The sequence below is a fragment of the Pituophis catenifer genome, unplaced genomic scaffold, assembly GCF_029215685.1.
Source record: "Pituophis catenifer annectens isolate HBS135680 unplaced genomic scaffold, rPitCat1.0.hap2 SCAF_2, whole genome shotgun sequence".
Classification (NCBI taxonomy): domain Eukaryota; kingdom Metazoa; phylum Chordata; class Lepidosauria; order Squamata; family Colubridae; genus Pituophis; species Pituophis catenifer.
Window position 1 is genome coordinate 197,751,668 of NW_027256882.1, and position 24,521 is coordinate 197,776,188.

Genomic DNA, 24,521 nt, shown 5'->3' on the forward strand with positions numbered 1-24,521 from the left:
CATTCAGCAACCTAAGCATAATTTTCAAGAAAAACCTCCCCCTATGCCTGAAGAGAAAAGTTTTTGATCAGTGTGTACTACTTGTTCTAACATATGCCAGTGAAACATGGACACTAACCTCACAATCAATACAATAGCTATGAGTGGCGCAAAGAGTCATGGAAAGATACATGCTCGGAATTACAAGACAAGATAGAAAGACCTGCACATGGATTAGAGAACAAATGAAAGTGTACAATATCATCAAAAGAGTAACAGAATTGAATTCCTTGTACAAAGTTTATATCCCAACTCTAGCTTGATTTTTACGCCTGTGCCGTGCCCTACCTCGTACAACCAGATAATGGCGGGGCTTAATTTATTTTGGGGGTAGGGCTTATATTAGGTGCAGGCATGAAATTTGGGCTAGGGCTTGTTTTTGGGGTAGATTGTATTTTTGGGGAAACACGGTATATACTGTATATTCTCGATTTAGTCCTGAACAAGAAGTGAGCAGGTTCATGTTACTCTAGTAACTTATTAGGTCTTCCAAACAGATGATACAGCTAACTGGTCATGGTTTGTTTAGCATCTCATTAAATAGGATTTCCAGCTTGCTTCTAGAAGAATGAGCAGCTAAGCCAAGATCTTTAAGAGTTCTGATGTGGCAAATCAATGAAATGTATTATTAATAATGTAATTTTGCTTATTGATGATAACAAATAACCTTCCAGTGACTCTAATATTGATAATGGAATGTTACTGTTCCCTTTCCTCAAATACCTGTTTATAGTTTATAGATATTATTAACATGTGATTATAATGTATCTTTGGATCAAAACAATTTTCTTACTTGGATAACTTTCTAAATGTGATCTGATTATATTACTTTTTATTGCTTATGTAAATCACTATTTGGTTTGATGTTAATTAGAAAGAAATAATTCCACGATTATGGGAAGAATAAAATTGGTATTAGTCTAGAGTCTAGACTAAAATTCAGTTAAATATAAATTGAAGGGGATAGTGCATTTTCAGTACTACAAATCATAATGCATTCATTCATTCATTCATTTTATTTCCTTCTTTAATTTACATAGCTGCCATCTCACATAGTGATTCTGGATATCTTACAGAATGAATGTTTAAGTATTACAATTATTCCAATTCATATTTATAGATATTATTGGCTGCAGAAAAAATACTGTGTTTCCCTGAAAATAAGACCCTGTCTTAATTTTTTTTGAACCCTGAAATAAGCGCTTGGCCTTATTGTCATGCGCTCAAAAGCCTGATTGGGCTTATTATCAGGGGATGTTTTATTTTGGGAGAAACAGGGTATCTTGTTTATATCTATGTATCTATTATACATAGATACATAGATATATCTACAGGGTATTTTATTTATATTTATGTATCTATTTAAAAATCTGATCCTTTGCATATTTATTTGGAAAGGAAATCTTAGTCAATTCAATAGGATTTAATTTTAGGCAAATGTATGATTGCAGCCTAAAAATGTTAGTACTAGTTTTTTAAATGATTACTTACATTTTTTCCTCATTCTTTTTAATATAAATCAATGATATCTCCCCAACCTTAAAACTTATTTTCTATTCCACTCCAATTTCCATTGCTTGTTTTACTTGGGAAAATTTTACATTTTACAATTGTAAAATTTTACAATTTTACCAGTTAATAAAACTAATCTTTTCATTCATTGTATTCAGTGCAATGCAAACTCTTTGTACTTTGTGAGTATACGTAAGTTATCTGTCAAAGCAGGGAAAGAGGAGAAAAAACAAACTAAATAATCGCTTTATTGAATTTTGAAAGAAGAAAAATGTAACAGAAACATTTTAATCAGCAACAAGAAGAGATAAAAACTAAAAACAAAACAAATCTAAACAAACCCCCCATGTTTGTCCCTGGAGCATTAAAACCAAACCTCAGAAGTGTCACTCAAAGCAATCCAGTCTGACATCTGGAATTCTAAAATTCCTATGGGGCTTGAGGAAGGCTTTTTAATGTCAAGATGAAGGAATGTGTGGTAGCTGCTGCTGCACCCTACAAATCTGCTTTAACACTGTGCCTATAATTTGTTTAAAGGATACTTACTTTAAAGAAAGTGAATAGTCATGCTTGCTTGTTTGGCTGTTCCTCACTAGATAACTACATTCTTTACACAAGCGCAAGAGGTTTTCTGCATCTGTCCGACTGATTGCTCCATGATACCATCTACAAAAAATACAAGCAATTAACACTTAGAATAAGTGTTTTTTAGAATTTTAAGAAGTTTTCTAAAAGACATTCCACTGTACTATATGATATGCAAGACAAAGCAAAGCAACTTTGAGAGATGTGTACTGGTCACAGCCCTGCAAACTCCCAACAAGTGCACAATATCACTTCAATGTCAGTTTCTGCTGTCCTATGTTTCCCTGCACCAAGTATCAGCAACTTACATCTGTTTTTCCAGTGGAATAGTTGGATCCACTCTCTCTCCCAAGATTCCACAGAATTCTGGGCTACCATGTTTGATGGGTTTGAAGCCTCCCCCAGGTGCCCGAAGCTGTCGGCGCCGATCACTTGAAGATGGAGAAGGTGAAGATTGCCTTATCTCTCCCCCGTTGAACTGGGCTGTAAGACATATTCAAGCAAACTATTACCTCCAAATTAGCAAATACCCAAAGCATTTTAAATATTGAACAGAAATAATGGATTTTAAAACAAATAAAAGTATGTTGTACACTGTACTACATGTTATGCTATGCTATGTTAATATGGTTGCCGCTCTCACTGCAGTGACTCTGAGCAAAGTTTAAATAGAAGCCACAATATGACACCATTAAAACATGACATTCAAAACATATAACTCAAAAAGGAATCTCAAAAAGATGAGAGTAAAAGTAATAACAACATAATACAACGTAACGTATCATATAATGCAATATAAGAGCAATCCACCCAGGCTTCACTAACTTCATGAACACCCTGCTTGCGGAAACAACCAGGTTTTCAATGTTTTCTGGAAGATCAAGTGGGATTGGGCTCAATCTAATCTCAGATGGTAAGGTATAACCAATCTGAACTCCTTGACTGATAGTTCTTCCCTCCATCAAGTGAAACAAAGCAACATTTCAAAAGTATGGTTTTATTTATTCATTTCAGTATAATAGCAGGCTGGCTTGTAATTTTAGGAGATGTATTCCCAAGACACCAAGGTCATGTCAGGTTGAAGAAGACTGATTAGCTGGCAGAAAACTCAGCCTTCCTGAGCCTCTATTTCCTGGCTGTACTTATCCACTTATAAAAATACTTGCATGTTTTTGTTCTCTGCTGCCTCATCTAGTTGCCTTATTCTGTTATACGCTGGCAGAATGATGCTGGCAGAACAGGCTCAAATAAATAACTAGGGACAGGAGCAATCAGTCCTTTCCAATAAGACATTGAAAGTGATTGTACATTGTTCTCTTTATGTTTTATATGCTGGTCTTCCATCTCATCCACCCTTATAAGATGGATCAGCATAAAGTCTGATTTGACTCAAAACACACAACACCAGGAAAATATTAGGACTCAGCTTAGTGCAGCCTTCTCCAACTATCTCTCTTTTATATATGAAAAAAACCACAATTCCTAGAACTATTTATTCAACTCATTGGGAATTCTGATCACTGTAGTCCAACTCCCCTGGAGGGCATCACTTGAATCCACCAGCAACTAGGCACCTTTTCTCTCAGAAAAGAGAGACACAAAATTCCAAAGATTAATTCTGGAAGAAGATACAAAAAGAGTTACCTCAATTCACAATAATAAATGTGAGGGAAGGGAGGTTGTGAGTCTATTGCAGTCACATGACTTGTCACTTAACAACTTTGTTGTTTAGCAATGGAATTTCCAGCCCCAACTGAAGATTAAAGGGATAAATTCTGATTCAACTTCACAGATTTTTTTTTAAGTGGTCTATTATCAAAGCAAAGCTTGCCATTTACAGAATACCCAAATAAAGGGACATAAACAAAGCAAGCCTGGTCTATTATTGTTTCAGGGAGTTTAATGGAATATCTTTTTCTCAACCACCTTCCCACTGGAAGTCCAATTTAAAAAAAAACATGTGATAAAAGATTAGAATTGCCCCGGTTCTAGTTCTCCTACCATCTGAAAGTTGGATTTCATGGTTCATTACCAAAGAAAGCACCCAACAAAGCCAGGACCAAGCAATGTGACTTCCATAGCAAACAGGGGTCCTTAAGCAAAACAGAATAACAGAGTTGGAAGGGACCTTGGAGGACTTCTAGTCCCACCTCCTGCTCAAGCAGGAGACCCTATACCATTTCAGACAAGTGGCTGTCCAGTCTCTTCTTAAAAGCCTCCAATGATGGAGTACCCATTGACTTCATTCCATGTTGGGAAATTTCTCCTTAGTTCTAAGTTGCTTCTCTCCTTGATTAGTTTCCATTCATTGTTTCTTGTCTTGCCTTCTGGTGCTTTGGAGAATAGGTTGAGCTTTGGAGAATAGGTTGACCCCCTCTTCTTGGTGGCACTGGTGGTTCAAATTTTGGAACCCTGCTATCATGTCACTAGTGACACTAGTCTAGTGAAAAGTCTTTCTTTTCACTAGACTAGCCATACCCAATTTCTGCAACCTTTCTTCATACACAGTAATATTTTAGCCTCCAGCCCAGTGGTGAAATTCAGCTGGTTCTATCCGGCTAGCCCGAACCAGTAGCGCTGGGAGCAGGAGGCTCTGCCCACCCGCCCGGACGTCATCACGTCTCGTTTTTGACCCTCTGCACATGCGTGGAGAAGGCGTGCACACTCACATTTGTGAACCAGTAGTGAAGGTAAGTGAATTTCACCCCTGCTCCAGCCCCCTAAGAAACTTTGTTGCTCTTCTCTGTACCCTTTCCAAAATCATGGTCCAACATGCAAATGAGAAAAAGTGATCGAAAGTAGTCACTAGGCAAGGCTATATGATTTGGTATGACTGTTATTATCTTTGTATCATTGTAACACTATAAATAAAGGCTACAAAAGTGACAATCTTGTTAAACCTACAATTAACCAGGTGAAGACAATCCTATAGGTAATAAAATGTTCACACGCTTTAACTCAGGTTAGAGTTGTTGTTCTGTCTACCTTTACCTTCTGTGGGCTCCTGTGAATAGCTGTTTAAGCTTTTGAAAATGAAGGTAATTCACTCGTACAAAATTTTAGGAGGCTATAAAACCTCTAAATGCTTCCAGCTAGCAATTTCAATGGCGAGGAATACTTTTAAAAAATGGAAGTTACAACCAACTGTGGAAATGAAATGAAGATCTCAAAGATCAAGAAAGATCTCTGCTAGAATGGTCTTATCTGTAAAACAAACCCAGAGATCACTACAAACAATCTGCTGAAAAGTTTAGCTGACAGTGGACTAACTGGCAACATTGCAGTGTTGCCTATACAATAATGGTCCATATGGGACATTTTGTCAGTTCTCTAATCTCATGACAAATTACGTTGTCTAAAGTATGTAAAAAGAAACCCTGGTAAACTTGAAGTGTTCTGAAACAAAATGCTTTGGAATGATGAAACAAAAATTGAGCTATTCAGCTACAACCACACAAGAAATGTTGGGAGCAAAAAGGGCAAAACATTTGAGGAAAAGCATACTTTGGCAACCATTAAGTATAAGGGTTACTCTATTATCCTTTGGCAGCCAGAAGCATATTGTGGGCACAGAAGAATGATTCAAGCAAACACCAGCATGTTCTTTGCATCTAATGTCTGAAGTCTCAAAGAAACTGAAGTTGAAATAAAGTTTGATATTTCAGCAAGACAACAGCCTGAAACATTCTTCCAAACAAACCATTTAGTACTTACAGGAAAAAATATATAAAGGTATTATAAGGGTCTTCAGAGTCCTCAGACTTGAATGTTATTTAGAATTTGTGAGATCTCAAGCATACAGTGCATGCAAGAAATTCTAAGAATATTTCTGAGTCCTAAGAGTTCTGCAAGGAAGAGTGAGAAAAGATACAAAGAGAAAGAATAGAAAAATTCTTTGTTGGCTACTTGAAATTTTTGAAAGCTATTATTTCTGCTCAAGGAGGTATTGCAAAACATTGAGTGAAATATTATGCTTTTTAATTTTAACCTGAACCTCATTTATTATGATTGTAATAAACATTTAATTGAGTGAAAAGGTTAGAGTGCCATGTGTAGTATTTTTATTTGATTCTCTAAACTAATGAACATAGATAGTAGCTATACATTAGGATTTTGAAGAAAAAATGTATTTAACATTGTACCATATAGAGGTTGTGTCAGTTTCTGTTCACTCAAGGATTGATTTATAATAAATAAATAAATTTGAGTAGCATGCCTACACTTTTACATATTCAAATCTACTTTGTCTCGTGACTATGCCAAAAATAGACGTGTGCTGGTCATTAACACTGATGTAATATCCACATAGGAAGTCTCTTCTAAGGTGAGGTGGCAATGAATAACATTATCTGAAATTATGAAATTAAACTATACAAATTAAACTATTCTAAGACAAACAGAATAATAATCAAGAAGCAAATATGCTTAAATGGTTCACAAAGTGGAATTAAACTGTAAATATTTATTGTGCAAAATAGCAATATTCTGTAATGTTGAGAGGTACATGCATAATTCCTTAAAAATATTGCTATAATAATTAAACTACCTACACTTCTAGCAGATAGCAATCCATTTACAATAATCTGTACATAATTAAACGCTGCAAGCAATCATTTAATTGGAGAAGTCAGACAAGGAACTCTTGTCAACTGTGTGCGAAGATGATAAGGAAGTCACAGTTTAAAAAACATAATTGCATTTAAAATTTCCCTATGATGGTAATTTTACTATAGAACTCTATCCATTAAATGTGGCATGATTCCAGAGCACTTTCAGATTTTTCGATTACTAAGGAACAATTTCCTGAATTAAAACTGAAAGGATGTTCTACTTTTATATTATAAATGGTATTAGAGTGCATAGAAATACTGCTTGCTGTGTTTCAACATGTTATTGTTCATTGTACGTCTCCTGTCTGGAAGAGAGCAAGCTTAAAGCATCTGACTCATGCAAAGATGCACCAGGAAACACAGTTTTCATAACTGACTGTAATGTGTCTGTATTAGAAGAGAATGAATATTCCTATCCATGGCTCTCTGCAGTGGAGGACAAGGAGAGCAAATGATGAAATTTGTGTGACATTGTGCAAACGTTGTAACTTTCATATTGTATTAGATGCTAAGGAAAAAAGTATGTAATTGTGGCATCTATACAGCGATGACTGAAAAGAATTACTGTTTTGGTGTCACTGCAGTTTGCAGAGGATACCACCGGTTATCATATGTAATGAGCGCCTGGAGCAAAATTATTTTCTTTAGGGGAGCCTGATCAGTCAAAGGAAAAATGAATGAATTATATGGATACATGTGCTATGGGGGTATTGAACTCATACGATGTTTAATTAAAATATATACTGTTACCAACTAGCAGTTATCTTATGGCCTACTACTAATATACTCCAGCTGGCACACCAAATGAGTATTACCAGCTCAGAGCAGAAAACATCTCAGCTTGCCAAAATCAGTATGGGGTTTCTACAGATAGAATTATGTCATTCTGAAATGAAAGCTTTATTTAGCAGTAGAACTAAAAAGGCACTCTATAATCTTTAAAGGTATAGAACCACTATCACCACCAAGAAGATATACATATAATCATACATACATACACATACATGCATACATACACACACATGTGACTACACTTTTGTAGTGTGTGTGTGTGTGTGTGTGTGTGTGTGTAAGCAATAGTATAGTTTTCTCTCTCTCTCATTATAAAGAACACTCCTTCATTGAGACAAAACTATTTTTGTATGTGTATTTGTGTAGTTTTTTCCTCATTATTGTTTCATTCCAGCCTTTTCCTCTCTGGAGGCAATATTGGATTGAATCTCCTAAGGTGATGGGAGTTTTCTAGTCCCATCATTTCCAATATACACTCCAATGAATACATCTCAAGGCCATCAGCTACAGAAAAGTAAACCTAATCTATCAGCTGCAGAAAAGTGACATGGAAGAAGCAGAGAGCTACTACACCTTCTGCTTTTTCTTAACAAAACATTAATGAAGAAGAAAGGATAGCTTTTATAACAATTCACAAATGTATGCTTTCTTACTTAGCTGCTTAAATGATTACTGTAAGAAATGCATGTATTGATGTTCTTGGCAAAATCTGAATTGACTGATGTTTTCTCCCAATTATAAAAAGGCTGTGCTAGAATCCCTGCTGATATTTGAACGTTTGATAATACAAACATTTACATTACTTCAAAATATTATATGAAACTGTCATACATGAAATTAAAGTACATATTAAATATTTTCTACACTAGCTTTTTGCTTAGAACTGCAAAAGACAGAACTTGAAATCTTGGCTGATCTCAGAAAACTAAGCTAAAATCATATCTAGTTACTGCTTGCATAAGAGACCACAACAAAATCCCGAAGTGTAGGATAGATTGGGAAAGTTAAAAGAAAATCCCCCAAGAAGGCAGTGGCAAAGCAGTTCAATAATACTTCCAAGAAAAATGTCCACATGGATTACCAAAAACAGTTTTTAGAGATTTTCCTGAGAAATTTCCATTGGGTCAAGAAACAGGCAGAGATACAGTGTTATACAGGTAGGGCAAAAATGGTAGTTTATGTTTTAACCCAGGGGTGTCAAACTCAAGGCCTGCGGGTCGGATCCGGCCTGCAGGGTGCTTAAATCTGGCCTGCGGGCCCATCCTGGAAACAGCGAAGGACCGGCCTGCAGTGCCTCTGCCAGCGAAAATGGAGCTTGGGAGGGCCATGCGCGGGCCTCCCAGGGTCCGTTTTCACTGGCAGAGGATGCAGGAGGCTGTTGCGGCTGAAAACAGAGCCTTGATGAGTGATGTTAAGCTGGCTACACCTACCCTTGCCCCCCTCAAGTCAAACACAACCCTGATGTGGCCCTCAATGAAACTGAGTTTAACATCCCTGCTCTAATTTAATCCAATGATTTTCTGACTTCTGTCTTCCTCTCATAAACAAAAGGACAGCTACAAGGCCAAAGGATTTTACATATTTTATTATTTACAGTTCAAAAAGGGTTTTCAGTATAAGAATTTGTCTTCTTGCTGTAGGTATTTTGCTACTGTAACAATCACATATTAAGTATCGAGATAGCTAATTCAGTGTCACACCACTATTTTGTCATATATTCCCTCCAGATGAGAAGAAGAAAAAATCCTGTCTAAATTGCATATAATCATCATCACATCCTATTCAAGCATCCACTAACTCTGGAAAATAATCGAAACTAACTTCAAAGAATCTTTATTTTTGCAATATAATAATGTATTAGAATGAAAACTGCAACCAATCTACAGAATAGCAGTTTTAAAAAGATAAACTGTCAACTGTGATGAAAAAAACAATTTTTCAGAATTTTTTAGAAACTACTTATAACGAAATTTCTAACATGCACTATGCAATAGTGCTGGACTTGGAAGGATGAGTGAATGAAATTAAATATACCTCTTCAATCTTCCCTATCTACAGAAGGTTTCTAAGGGTATGGAGATGCTATTTTTACAGTGAGACTCTTGGTTTTTCATACTGAAATAATGGATTTTACAATAATGTTTGCCCTCAGTATGTTGAGGGAATAGTAGAAAAATTGCAATATCCGATTTTAAAAAGTGAAAAGAATGCCTGCTACTTAAATGGAAAAGAAAAAGGTCACAATAACTATTCTTTTCTTTGAATATCCATTTACCCTGAGTTAAATTCATATCTCTGCGCTACCATTTCCAAAGATTCACTACCATTCCCAAAGATTGTAATTTCTATAAGATTTGTGGGGAAATGTCAGTATTTGACTTCTGCTTTAAACAAGAGGGGAAAAACATGGTTATCTACTAAACACATATTTGGGATGTAACCACTTCAATCGTCCTATGTGGGCAGAATATGAATGCTGGCTGTAGACTTATATGCTTTGCCTATGCTTCTCCAAAGTGCTGTGCTTCTCCAAATTAGAACACCTCTAGTTTTTTTGAATCAAAGTAGCATAATTGTCTACATACATGTCAATACATGTATCATTCACTTCTGTATATAGTGAGCAGTACAAGGATAAAGTGAGGGCATAACACCAGGGGTGGGATTCTACCGGTTCAGACCGATTTGGGTGAACCGGTAGCTCCGACGATCAGCTGGGAGTGAACTGGTTCACTCCGACGATCAGCTGGGCCCACCTGGTTGCGCGCTTTGCTTACCTATATCTTTGCAGCTGATTAGTGCTGAGGACCACATGATCACCGAATCGGTTGTTAAGCCGGTAGGATCCCAGAGTTATGGTATGTGTGGAAAGAAACAGATAACAATTTCCACAGCTTAAGTGCTTGAATGGCATCTTATAAGATGCCGGAGGTTAAGTATGAAGTTGTTTGAGTAGGCTTCTGCTTTGGCTCATAAATTAATTTGGGATTGGTTCCAAAGAGATGGGACATCAAAGGTGGTAACACAATCCATGTAGATTGAATTTTTAGACCTGGCCTTCCATTCTGTGATGTTCCATGAGAAGACAGCCAACATTCTAAGAGTATTTGGATCAATCAAAATTTCCAGCAGGTGGTATTGGGAACAGCACCCTCCACTTAACAAGAAGGTATGCTCTTTTGTTCTCATTAGAGAGAGTTTAGAGCAAGGATTTCAACTGGTGGCCTGCGGGCTGGATGTGTGACGTGCAGGCCACGCCCATCCCACCTCTGTGAATGGGAAAAACATTGCAAAACATCCCGTGACGGCAATGTGACACTGTGAATTTAACACCTGTGGTTTAGAGATACTACGTTGAGTATTGGGGTGAACAATTTGGGGTGCAGCATGAGGTCCATAACTGGGGTCCTGACCCTGAATCTTTCTAAACAGTAAGATAGTTGCTCTTCTTCTGCATTACTAGGTGCATGGATCTATTATGGTTAAAGTTATTAATTTATGTTCAGGAAATTTAAATTTGTTGATTATGTCAACATTATGTTTGAATTGTCTCTAATTCAAAAAGAAGCTTTATTTATTTATTTTTTAAAAAACTAACGTAGAGGCTGTTATTCAAGATTTTTATAGGAAATCCATGATGGCTGTTAATTCTGAAAATTGCTGCACTAAGACATTTGGAGTTTGCCAGTTAGGAAAAGATTGAACAAGAGGTCTGGATCTTGAGTTCAGGAATACATAAATTCATTTTTTAAAAAGCAATAGCTTTATTATAAAAATAAAAATCATAAAAATATTGTATGATGTTTTCATTCTTTAGTAATCACTGACCATAATTCTGCAAATTAAGAAAATAAATAGTTTTTATTTTAAGTAAAATTATAAGTGGATTGTCCTGGTGATCAAGGCATGACAATTTTTACAAGCTGTATAAAAATAGTTGTCATATTCAAGAAATCATACAGATCTGATAATGGTAACTGTCCATAAAAATTCAGAATTGTCTCGGTACCTAATAACAATGTTATGAAATGGGCACTTGAATCCTTATAGAAGGTGCGGTATAGTAGGTTATAGGCTGTGGATTCAGATGGGTCCTTCCCAAGGGTGCAGCCTTAGTCATAAAATTTCCCTTCAGGCACAGCTGTTGGGAAGGCATTTAAACATCCTAATGTTGTTCAACCTCTTTAGAGGTTGGCAGTGGTTATTAGATTTAAATATCTTGGCAGACTGAAAAAAAGGGGCTTGACTGCTCAGAAAACACATTCCCAGCAAGGTCCAACTGACCAGTTGTATTGGTTGAGTGCACTCAGTTAAAATCCACCATCAAAATAACATATTTTGAGGACCCATATTATTCCAGTTTTTGCCAGGATGATCCTTGTCACACTGATTCCTAATTATCCTAACTGGCAAACTCCAAATGTCTTAGTGCTGCAATTTTCAGAATTAACAGCCATCATGGATTTCCTATAAAAATCTTGAATAACATAGCCTCTACGTTAGTTTTTAAAAAATAAATAAATAAAGCTTCTTTTTGAATTAGAGACAATTAGTCCAATGTTCAGTTTTCAGGCTCAACTAGTAGAATACTTCTAAAGATACAAAAATTGGAGAACTAAATTCTAGTTCAACTGGAAGACACCAGATTCCGGAAAACTGAACATCATAGACTAGATACCTACATAGCAGTTAGATCATCTCCAACTGGCTCTCCAGTCCAAAAAGCCTCAATTTTTTAGCATCTCCTACTTATAGACAGCAAGGCTCAACAACTGCTTGGAGAGATTAAAAATATCTGCTCATGAGACAAAGTAGTAGCAAAAGCATTATCTGTGTGTAATAGATGGCATTATCTATGGATCCAATACATTTGGCTGCCTAGCTTGAGTTCCCATATTATTTAAAGGTTTTCTGGCAAGCATTATTATAAACATATTCTGTTTCTGCAAAGCAGAGTCTGTTTTCTATATAAACTTATTCTGTTTCTACTAAAGTAGTGTCTGTTTTCTATCCGAGAACCTTATAAAATAAATAATCCTTCTATCAAGCAAATATAAATGACGCAAACTCATATACATTTTTTTTCATTCTAGATGAAGAACTGCCACATTCTGCAGGTATTACGGTTAGTATATATGATTAAATCAAGTATGCTGAATTTAAACAGAAATTGATCCAGGTTCATGCTACCAACGGAAGCAACTGAGTACAAAGACATTTAAGATATTGAAAATGGCTTTAAGAAAAATTATGAAATCTCCAGTAATACATCCAATTGTAATTACAAGCTGCAAAGCAATAAAGACATATTGTTGGCTTTAGCTCTGTAAATGTTGGTTAGATTAAGTTTTACCTAATTCATGAAAAAAGGAGCACCACATGGTGCATTTTGTTCTTCCTATTAAGCAATAAACCAATTTTGACTGTGCTTTTTCTGTTGCGTGTTTAGATGTTGAACCAATAATTTCATACGATGTCTGATTTGAATAATTCTCAGCAGCGGGAAACTTCAAAGCTATACCCAAATTGAGACAAGTTTCTGTCACAGAAATACATCAGTATTTCCTTACATGCTCCAATAATCCAATATCATTTGAGGCAGGCTATTCCTGTTCAGTTATCAAGCTCCAATTATTCTACTCTGGGCACATTATACAAAGACTTAGTTGACTTATAAGATTTTAATGCTGGGAAAGATGGAAAGAAAGATGGGAAGAGGACAACCACCAGCAGCAAAGTGGATAGACTTATAGTGACAATCATTTTCATCATAGAGAAACTCTATCTATTTGGATGTCAGGAGTCAAAAATGACTTGATTGCACATACTCAGTCAATCAATCAATGAATCAATCAACCAACCAACCAACCAAACAAACAAACAAACAATTCCTGCTAAATTCATGTCTTAAGATACACACTATTGTCTTTAATAAATGAAAAGTTTTCAGTTTCATAAACATTTCTATGTTGTTCATGTATCTTAGAACAGGATCTTAACTATATTATTTTATGGTAACTTATGATACCTATATGACTGATTAAAACTCCCACTTTTCAGCTTAAAAATGGCATGCATTTCTTTTCCTAATTTTTATACCCCATGGTACAGTCAATCTTCCAGTCAGAATAGTACATTATAATTCATAAGATTACACCACTGCTTCTCTAAAAATGTCTGAACTTTAAAGTTGTGATGATTTTTATCTTTTTATTTTTCTAAGACTATTTTTTCTGGAATAAAACCAGAATTCTTTGAGCAAAAATTATTTTTTCTTCTCTATGAGAGTCAATCTGGTGGTTGTTTTGTTTCAGATGCTTAACATTGGTACTCTTGTTTTGCAATTTTGATGTTTAACCTTGCTTTGACAGCAGGTTGTTCAGAATATAGGGATATATTTGGTATTTTTATAGTAATATTCTGAAAAGTAATGTTGCGGTACTGTATAATTTAAAACGGAGAAAGACATGAAATATGTAAAGTAATAGGTCTGGCTAGAAATAATTTAATTAGTAAAATGGTGCTCAGAGCTTTTCATTTTTAAATAATAGAACAGGCCTAGTCATGCAGCAGAATGGAGCAATCTAGTTCACACTGCCCAAAACAGGAAGGGAGGAAGAAAGAAGGAAGGAATTTAAATGAACAAGACTGTTTAATGTTAATAGTGATGACAGTTAGGATGTCATTTTCAAGTTTTAAAAAGTTTTGGGTCTCCATTGACAATAAAATAATGTCAAATTCTTGTCAGTCTTCCAAATAGCCATGCTGAGACGCTGGTTGGAGAAAGCTTAATTATAAGCAATTGAATATAGTGGTGCTTAAGTTTGTGAACCCCTTTTAATTTTCAGTATTTCTGCATCAATATGACTTAAAACATGATCTGTTCTCCACACAAGCTCTATATTTTGATAAGGAAAACCCAATTAAGCAAATGAGTGAAAAACATTATACTTGTTCATTGATTTATTTAGGAAAATAAACCAAACCTACGTATCTATGTGTGGCAAAAATATGTGAACCTCCAGGATTATCAGTTCATTTAAAAGAGAAATTAAAGAGTCAGGTATTTTAATAAGTGGTTGATGATCAGATGTGATCATTTGCCTTGTTTAAGTAACAACATTCTGGGTATTTACTATCAAATACTTATTTTCATAAATTAAATAAATTAGAAGAAAGCTAATGTTTGGAATGGCCAAATCAAACTCTTGACCTTAATCCTATAGAAATATTGTGGAAGGACCTAAAGTGTGAGAAAGCTCACCAACATCCTTGAAGCTGTTTTGTTTGGAGGGATGGGCTAAAATTCCTTCAAGCTAATGCGCAGAACTAATCAACAGCTATTGGAAATGTGCACACCTGTTACTGAAAGCAAAGATTAACATAGTTTTGCAACACAGAAATATGTAGCTTTGGATCATTTCCCTCAGATTCATGAAGAAGCATACAAGAAATTCTCCACTTGTGACCATAATCGGGCTGGGAATTTTTGGTCACTGATCGAAGCAGTCATTAAGTGAGATGCTATATAACTACTTTACTTAATGACAGCAATCCTGGCTCTCCAGTTGCTGTCATTATGCAACAGTGTGGTTTGTTAACTGGACCTCCAGGAGAGAGCACAAAGCCTCCCATGACGCTTAGGAGACCTGGACCTTCACCCTGCCCCACAAGGTAGAATACTCGCATGAATACTGAAGTTCACTAGCATTTTTGTCAGATCTGAGATCTGTTCCTCTACTGCACTATATGTTTTCTCCTTCCCTCAGTGAGTGAAACTTCTATGAACTTTCTGGAGGGGAGGGGAAAACAACAGCCAATTCCAGAATTCTGAATGGCACTGCAGTTCACTAGGATTTTCACCAGATTTAATATCTGTTCCTCTAGTGTGTGGGAGGATTTCCCATACCTGCATGAAGGGGAGGGGAAATTCCTTGTCATGCTGGTGGAATGGAGCTGAAATCCAATGTCCCCTTGGCTTGCAACTTTTCCTCCAGCTTCCTCCAGCTTTTCCTTTCTGGGGAAGCCAGCAGAGAATATTGCAAATGGAGAATCCATAATTGCAGGGCATTTGACAACCAGTTGTAAATACAAGCAGGTTGCCAAAGTCCCAAACTGTCATATTACCTAAAGGTCTGAAGGCCTAATACAAAAGATGGCTTCCAGGCCTGACAGAGGGAGTGGCAAGACGTTTTATGATGGTTGGAAGTGCTTTACAGGCAGTCAAGCAGCCCTTCTGATGTTGTAATGACTGCAAATGGTCATTAAATGACCGGTTGTAATTTGAGAGCTACTGTAATGTTTTGACTCATTTATTTAACTGGGTTCTCTGTATCTAGTTTTAAGATGTATATAGAGAACAGGCCACATTTTAGGCTATATTGATACAAATATTGAAAATCTAAAATGATTCACAAACTTTTAAGCACAGTGCACATATGTCCCTTTGCCCCAAATGAGAACATTCTTAAAACTTTATGACATCTTAAAAAATCAGAGGAGAAATCTACAATATTTCACGAGATGTTCAGCTTCTCTTTTGTGCCTACAATCCTGAGCACTAAATACCTGTTTACTCTTAGCATGTACTGGATGAACAAAACTGCTAATTAGAATCTTCAGCTAAGCAGAAAATCAGTAGAATGCATTAGCATACACAGAAAAAAATCACCATTGATATATATTGCTATTTATCTTCTACAAATGCAATTTCACACAGGTTAAAAGTTCCACTCAGTTGTACAGAACAATACTTTTTGACAAACAGATGTTGCCTCATTAATTGCAACCAAATTAAGCATAACATCAAAATACAACCCTCTGCCCAGAAAGCTGGTTAGGGAATCTCTTCTGTTAACAGCAACTGCCTCAACACACTTGTACCAGAAATTCAATTAACAATAAGGAATCATTCCAGAATCTAGTTATATAGTTATGAGTTACTGTAGCATTGATTTCAAGTGAAAAGAAATGAAGTAGCATCTCCTCAGGGCTTATTATACACAGAAAGGCAATACCTTAGACAGCAGACACATCTACAACTCTGGTCTGCATCTTAATGATTTAGGAAGGTAGTTCGTTCCTCCTGCCAATCAGGTTGTTAAGCTTTAGTAGGAGAATAAAGTATGTGAAATTAAAAGGCAATGAGGGTTTTAAAATGATTCAAATTCAATTCTGAAGGGCATAGTGAGGAAGGGCAAGTCTGCTCTGCGATGCACCTCTATGAGGTATGGAGGGTTTGCAGTAGCAGATACGGGGGACATCTAAGGCACAATCCTATCTGCTATAATCTATTCATGTATCAGTGTTTTGGATACAAATATGTCGATATTCCGAAATTAGCAGAGAGAAAGAGAAGGAGAGAGAAAGAGACAGAAGAGAAATTCCCTCACTAAATAGAATAGCCTCATAGGCAAAATACTGAAAGACAAAGTAACTTCTGCAATATGATAAAAACAATCTTAAAAACAGGTCCTGAAATTTCATCTAATGCTCATTTTTTTCATCTGATATAGTTTCAATTTCCTACCTTACATGCCTTTCAAGACAACAAAGGTGTGTTGAATAATCTCCCAAATTACTGTGTAGCAACCTCATCTACTAATCTGAATCTATATATGACTGATACTAAACTATGCCTTTTGGGTTGTCAGATTAATTCACTTTCAAAAAGCCATGTATCATCAGGTAAGAGATAATTAAAAACTCCCTCTATGGCTGTCACTCCATCAAAAATCTAATCTTTTATGAAAATTTAAGTGTCTGTGAAGTTAAATATGAAACAGTCATAAGACTTTGAAAATCATTATTTTGGTTCCAGCAAAATAAATAGTAAACAAATGTTACTGGATTTTTCTGCAACTATGAAATTCAGTCCTGCAACCACAAATCCATCCATGACAAATTCCTATCTATGATTTCTTTCCCCTTGTTTTCAGCTTCTGAAGCTTTGACAGGTCTGGTTGAAGAGATGGTTATATTATGTGCAGATGCTACATTGTGAGACCATGACTGACCCTGACAAACTGCCTATCAAATTGAGTAGACCGCAATTCCCCAATATCTTCTGACACCTTGCCAGTTAAAACCAAAGCTGAGATAAGAATTCAGATATGGAGCTATGACCACTGTTTCCAGAAAAGGGCTTTTAGTGGTCCTCTGTAGGATAATGCACATTCCACTGTGAATTTGTGTACTGTGCCTGTAGCTATGACCCAGTCTTGACAATTTCCCCTATCTATTGTTGAGAAGCGTGCTGCCTCTGAACAGCTTTCTGTTTGCTTTTCTTAGGTCACAATAACATACACTAGACATCACAAAATAGTTCTATTATGCTCTAAAACAACATCAACACTCCATACTTTAATATCTCCTGCAAGACATAAAACAGAATTGCAATGATTTCCTTCAGAGGCTCTCACCTGCCAAAGCAGGAATGGTGACCTTATTCCATTCCCATGGCTGGTCATACTCATCTGCAGGCCTATCATCATCCTGTGGCAACTTGCTCTCTCTCAGGCGTTGACTCACAGCACTTTCTGAATCAGATTCCACACCATTGCCTTCAGGTTCGTAAGGTGTGTCATATAGCTGGATGTCTTTTTGCTGGGGCTTCACACTGTCTTGCCTCTGTAACTCTGTCAGAATGGGAAAACAATTGGATTAATTTTTCTGTTGGCATCAGCAGGCAAGGGGAAAAAAGTTTATGTAGTGTAATTTAATATAAACATTACATTAACAGCAACAAGAAAATTGTGGATATGTAAGCTGCTAAAAGGTTTCCATGTTTAGTTTCTCTCAAACTGGAAAAAGAAGAAAAGAACAAAGTCTCTGTTAACAGTTTACCAAATAACAGTTTACCAAATGTATAAATCTAACAAAATGTCAAGAAAGTTAAGAATCTATAGGAAACAGGTTCCTACAATTTCAGCAAGATTTTAGAGCAGAAAGGACATGCCAAGAGCTTATATGTGAATCAAGAGAATTCTTTATGCCGGTTCTTAAACTCACTAGAATGGCTAACATTTTCACCCTTTTTTCTCACTCTCATTTCCTCTATCCTATAAGTTTCTTAAGTTTTTCAGAAGTTAGGCTTGGCCTAATCCTTTCCCTCTTTTTTAATATGTAAATTTTAATCTGTTTTAAATTATTGGGGTGTTTTAATTTGTCAGGGCCAAAACTATTTAATTCGATTTTATCTGGTTTTTTAAATTTTTTGTATCTATGTATTTTATTGTTTGGCTGTTCACTGCCCTGAGTCCTTCGGGAGTAGGGCGGTATACAAATCAAATAAATAACAAAAATAATAACAAATACATTTCATTCCTTAAAACTCTTGAAATGGCCTAAAAGAATCTTGCCCTCTTATGCACATACACAGTCTGAGGCTAGCCTCTGAGCTGGTGAAGTTGCAGCTTCCTGGCTTAACACATCTCCTCCAATGTGGTAGCATCTAAATGTGATGATAAACAATGCTAAAATTTGCGACTAAGTTTTCTGGAGTCTGATAGGGGAAGGCTGCTTCACAAAAAGCTCATATAATTTGCAGCCCAGCAAATCTAATACAGGTTATGAAGCTTGCTAGTTGTCATAATGCCATAGTTAAAGAAAAACAGAAGAACAATGGCAAGAAGCTGTATCTGCATAGAGCTGGTCTAAATACACAGATATCAAAGCACCTTTAAGTTGTTTTGAGTTTTAATTGCATTCAATAGGTGTAAAGGGTTTCCCTGAAAGTGGTATCAAAAGACACCTTCCCCTTTATAAACTATGCTCCAAGCACTATGTTAATGTCACATCTCGCCTGGACTACGGCAATGCTCTCTACATGGGGCTCCCCTTGAAGAGCACCTGGAGGCTCCAACTGATCCAGAATGCAGCCGCGCGGGTAGTTACGGGAGCCGCATGGCGCTCCCACATAACATCACTCCTGCGTGAGCTGCACTGGCTTCCAGTGGTCTTCCGGGTGCGCTTCAAGGTGTTGGTTATCACCTTTAAAGCGCTCCATGGCATAGGACCTGGATATCTTCGAGACCGTCTGCTGCTACCAATGGCCTCCCACTGACCTGTGCGCTCCCACAGAGAGGGCCTCCTCAGGGTGCCATCGGCCAAGCAATGTAGACTGGTGGCCCCCAGGGGGAGGGCCTTTTCTGTGGGGGCACCTGCCCTCTGGAATCAGCTGCCCCCAGAGATACGAAGAATCCAAGACCTCAGTGCCTTCCGCCGTGCCCTTAAGACCTTTCTTTTTCAGCAAACCGGGCTGGCTTAACACTTTTTAAAATGTTTTTAATAGGTTTGTTATTGTTTTTTTTAACTATGGGGCCAAACACATATATATCTTTTTAACTGTATTTTAATGTTTGTATTTATGTTTTTACTTTGGCTGTGCACCGCCCTGAGTCCTTCAGGAGAAGGGCGGTATATAAATCTGATAATAAATAAATAAATAAATAAATAAATAAATAAATAAATAAACAAACAAACAAACAAAGAAACAAACATGATGGACTTTGACAGCTTTGCCTGGTATAGAATATCTAAGCAGAACTGGGGCACTTTTTATCATGAAATTTATGTAGTTGCTACTGTTGCTCTAAGCCTTAACATGCATCTTGGTATGATCAAGAAATTAGAACGTGTGGTAACCCAATTTACTAGGGGCCCTAGCTTTCCGGATTATAACACCATGGGAAATATTCCTAGGGGAGACGGGAACTGGGTGGCTAGAGCAAATCAAATGAATATTGTGAACAAAAGGACTTTGTAGAACCTACTTCAAATTTTCTTTGAAGATTACATCATAAAGCTTGGCATTTGTGATTATTAATATTATCTTTCGATCTCTTAATGCTAATGAAAAAAGTCTATAAAATCATGCATATTAACGCAAGCTGAGTTTGGCAATTATAAATGGATTTTACCTCTAAATATTAAATAAAAAGTAACTTGCTGGTGAAGGTAATTAAACCAGGATGTCCAGATCAGCCCCTTCTTGCCTGACAATTACGATCCTATATTTACTTGTCTACTAAACCTTGGCCCCATAGATATGATGTGACTGATACTATACATTTCCATGTCGCCTTTTCCTCCAGGAGATCACAGCATCATTCTTGGGTATGTCTTACTTCGTTTTAACATTGTTATGAGGGAGTTACGTTAGCAATATGCAAGGATCCTTTGTCCAAGGATATCTGGAGAATTTCACTGGTGAAAGTTAAATGTTCTGGAAATAGATCTTGAAATTCTTGAAGAGGTGCTATTTACAGGTGTGTCCTCATCCAGATTTTCTACTAAATGAGTCACTGATGGTAATAACTAACAGCATCCTCTATTTCCTTTTCCGGAAACATCTGAGTCATGCTATTCAAATGCTCAGAAACTTTTATACTCGAATATTAAACCTCATGAGTACTAAAATACACCATGTGGGGCTGTTAAAAAAGAATGGCAGGAAACTTCCCCTGGCACAAACTGTTGTGTCAGAAAAGTATTTTGGTAGATAGACCATCTGGGTCTCTGCCTACCCCTGAATTAAAGTTCAAGGTGTTTGGTGGTGTCCCTGCTCCCTGAAGCGAGGTTGGTAGCCACCCACGAGGAAAGATTACTCACAATTGTGGTATTCCAAGTATGGATATTCCCCCCTCCCCCGGCAAAACATATCTTTGCAGTAAATTGTTTTATCTTAGAAAAGGAATCCCAATACTGTTGAGATATTTTGAAATTATGCATGGTATGAAAAACATAGACATGGAGACATTTTAACTTGGCTGAGGCGAATAATTTAAGAGTGGTAAATTCAGGATTGTCCCTCTTCAAAGGATGGAGCTGAGCTTCAAAATTCCATATGCTGTGACAATCGCCAATTTGGACTATTTTCAATGGAAAAATCCCACGGTGGCAGGAAATAAAGCTTAGTAACAGATGAAATTTCTTTAGAATCAGAGGCCTCTCAATATCTGTGTGAAATGTGAGCTGTAGTATACATCTATCTAGCTTACAAAGGCATCTGACTGGCCACTATGGGAACACAGAAAACATAGACCAGAATTTGGTCATCTTTTGTTTAGTAAGTAGGAGACTTTTTGTTGTTGTTCTTCTTCTCACGTTCTTAGAACAGCAGGACAATATGGGTGTTTTGCTTTTGTTTCTACCACCATATTGTATTTCTGGGTATATATTGCATACTTCCTCAACTTGGATGAGAGCACTGCAGATAGAAGGAAGAATCATGAGAGAAACAGAATTGGCTAAATTCTACTCTAAATACAGTGGGACAAAAAAGTATTTAGTCAGCCACCAATTGTGCAAGTTCTCCCACTTAAAAAGATGAGAGAGGCCTGTAATTGACATCATAGGTCTCTCAACTATGAGAGACAAAATGAGAAAACAAATCCAGACAATCACATTGTCTGATTTGGAAAGAATTTATTTGCAAATTATGGTGGAAAATAAGTATTTGGTCAATATCAAAAGTTCATCTCAATACTTTGTTATATATCCTTTGTTGGCAATGACAGAGGTCAAATGTTTTCTGTAAGTCTTCACAAGGTTGGCACACACTGTTGCTGGTATGTTGGCCCATTCCTCCATGCAGATTTCCTCTAGAGCAGTGATGTTTTGGGGCTGTCGCTGGGTAACACGGACTTTCAACTCCCTCCAAAGGTTTTCTATGGGGTTGAGATCTGGAGACTGGCTAGGCCACTCCAGGACCTTGAAATGCTTCTTATGAAGCCACTCCTTCGTTGCCCAGGCTCTGTGTTTGGGATCATTGTCATGCTAAAAGACCCAGCCACATTTCATCTTCAATGCCCTTGCTGATGGAAGGAGGTTTGCACTCAAAATCTCACGATACATGGCCCCATTCATTCTTTCCTGTACACAGATCAGTCGTCCTGGTCCCTTTGTAGAGAAACAGCCCCAAAGCATGATGTTGCCACCCCCATGCTTCACAGTAGGTATGGTGTTCTTTGGATGCAACTCAGCATTCTCTCTCTTCTAAACACGATGAGTTGTGTTTCTACCAAATAGTTCAACTTTGGTTTCATCTGACCATATGACATTCTCCCAATCCTCTTCTGGATCATCCAAATGCTCTCTAGCAAACTTCAGACGGGCCCAGATATGTACTGGCTTAAGCAGGGGGACACGTCTGGCACTGTAGGATCTGAGTCCCTGGCGGCGTAGTGTGTTACTGATGGTAGCCTTTGTTACGTTGGTCCCAGCTCTCTGCAGGTCATTCACTAGGTCCCCCCCGTGTGGTTCTGGGATTTTTGCTCACCGTTCTTGTGATCATTTTGACCCCATGGGGTGAGATCTTGCGTGGAGCCCCAGATCGAGGGAGATTATCAGTGGTTTTGTATGTCTTCCATTTTCTAATTATTGCTCCCACAGTTGATTTCTTCACACCAAGCTGCTTGCCTATTGCAGATTCAGTCTTCCCAGCCTGGTGCAGGTCTACAATTTTGTTTCTGGTGTCCTTCGACAGCTCTTTGGTCTTCACCATAGTGGAGTTTGGAGAGTGACTGTTTGAGGTTGTGGACAGGTGTCTTTTATACTGATAACAAATTCAAACAGGTGCCATTAATACAGGTAATGAGTGGAGGACAGAGGAGCCTCTTAAAGAAGTTACAGATCTGTGAGAGCCAGAAATCTTGCTTGTTTGTAGGTGACTAAATACTTATTTTCCACCATAATTTGCAAATAAATTCTGTCCAAATCAGACAATGTGATTGTCTGGATTTGTTTTCTCATTTTGTCTCTCATAGTTGAGGTCTACCTATGATGACAATTACAGGCCTCTCTCATCTTTTTAAGTGGGAGAACTTGCACAATTGGTGGTTGACTAAATACTTTTTTGCCTCACTGTATGTGTCTGTTTCCTGACAGTTTGAACAAATAATCAGTGGAATGACTTGCCTCCAGGAGTTGTGTGTGTTCCAACAATGGAGGTTTTTAAGAAGAGATTGGGCAACCGTTTGTCTGGAATGTTATAGGGTTTTCTGCTTGAGCAGGGGTTGGACTAGAAGACCTCCAAGGTCCCTTCCAACTCTGTCATTCTGTATCTAATCTCCAGTCATTTGGTAGCAAATCAGAGGTGGGTTTCAGCAGGTTCTGACCAGTTCTGGAGAACTGGTAGTGGAAATTTTGAGTAGTTCGGAGAACCGGTAGTAAAAATGCTGACTGGCCCCACCCCCATCTATTCTCTGCCTCCCAAGTCCCAGCTGATCAGGAGGAAATGGGGATTTTGCAGTAACCTTCCCCTGCATCGGGGAGGGAATGGAGATTTTACAGTATCCTTCCCCTGAAGTGGGGTGGGAATGGAGATTTTACAGTATCCTTCCCCTGCTATGCCCACCAAGCCACGCCCACCAAGCCATGCCACACCCACCAAGTCACACCCACAGAACCGGTAGTAAAAAAATTTGAAACCCATCTCTGTAGCAAATGACTGCCACTGAAAATAATACAGCAAACCCTTATTGTCATAGAATGATTCTATGCTGTACGACACATTGCAGAGTTGAATGTAGTATTTCTGCAATTTGGTTGGGTGTTTAACAAGATGGCCTAGAAACTAGCAGACAATAAATTTTAGGCATGAAAGCTGGCTAGGTGACTGCCTCTCAGTCCAAACCACCTCACAGGGTTATTTTTGTGAGGAAAATAGGATGAAAGAATATTAGACATCTTCACTGCCTTGAGATAAAAAAAAGCAGGATAAAAATATTATAGCAATACTATGCAATATAATGATTATATGCTATGTAAATCCTGCTCATGGATAATGACCGCTATTTTACTAATAATTAATAACCTTTCTAACCCCCTCTTTGATGCACAGCTCTACAGAACTTGCTATTAAAGAACCTGTATCTTCTTGGATGGGAATTAAAACAAGCCTGATTCAATCTTGAGAGAGACTCTAAAATGCATTGACCTCAATAGACATTGTTAAGAAATGCATCTATATATTTTGCCCAG

At 37.3% G+C, this 24,521-nt stretch overlaps 1 protein-coding gene across 1 annotated transcript in view; it reads right to left on the reverse strand.

Moving 5' to 3' along the window:
• The window catches only part of SHB (SH2 domain containing adaptor protein B), a 144,481-nt gene that overhangs the window by 36,701 nt on the left and 83,259 nt on the right, over positions 1 to 24,521 (reverse strand). Inside the window, 3 exon segments of the mRNA XM_070935421.1 lie at positions 2,098 to 2,217; positions 2,445 to 2,619; positions 17,960 to 18,175. Coding sequence (XP_070791522.1) covers positions 2,098 to 2,217; positions 2,445 to 2,619; positions 17,960 to 18,175 — 511 coding nt within the window.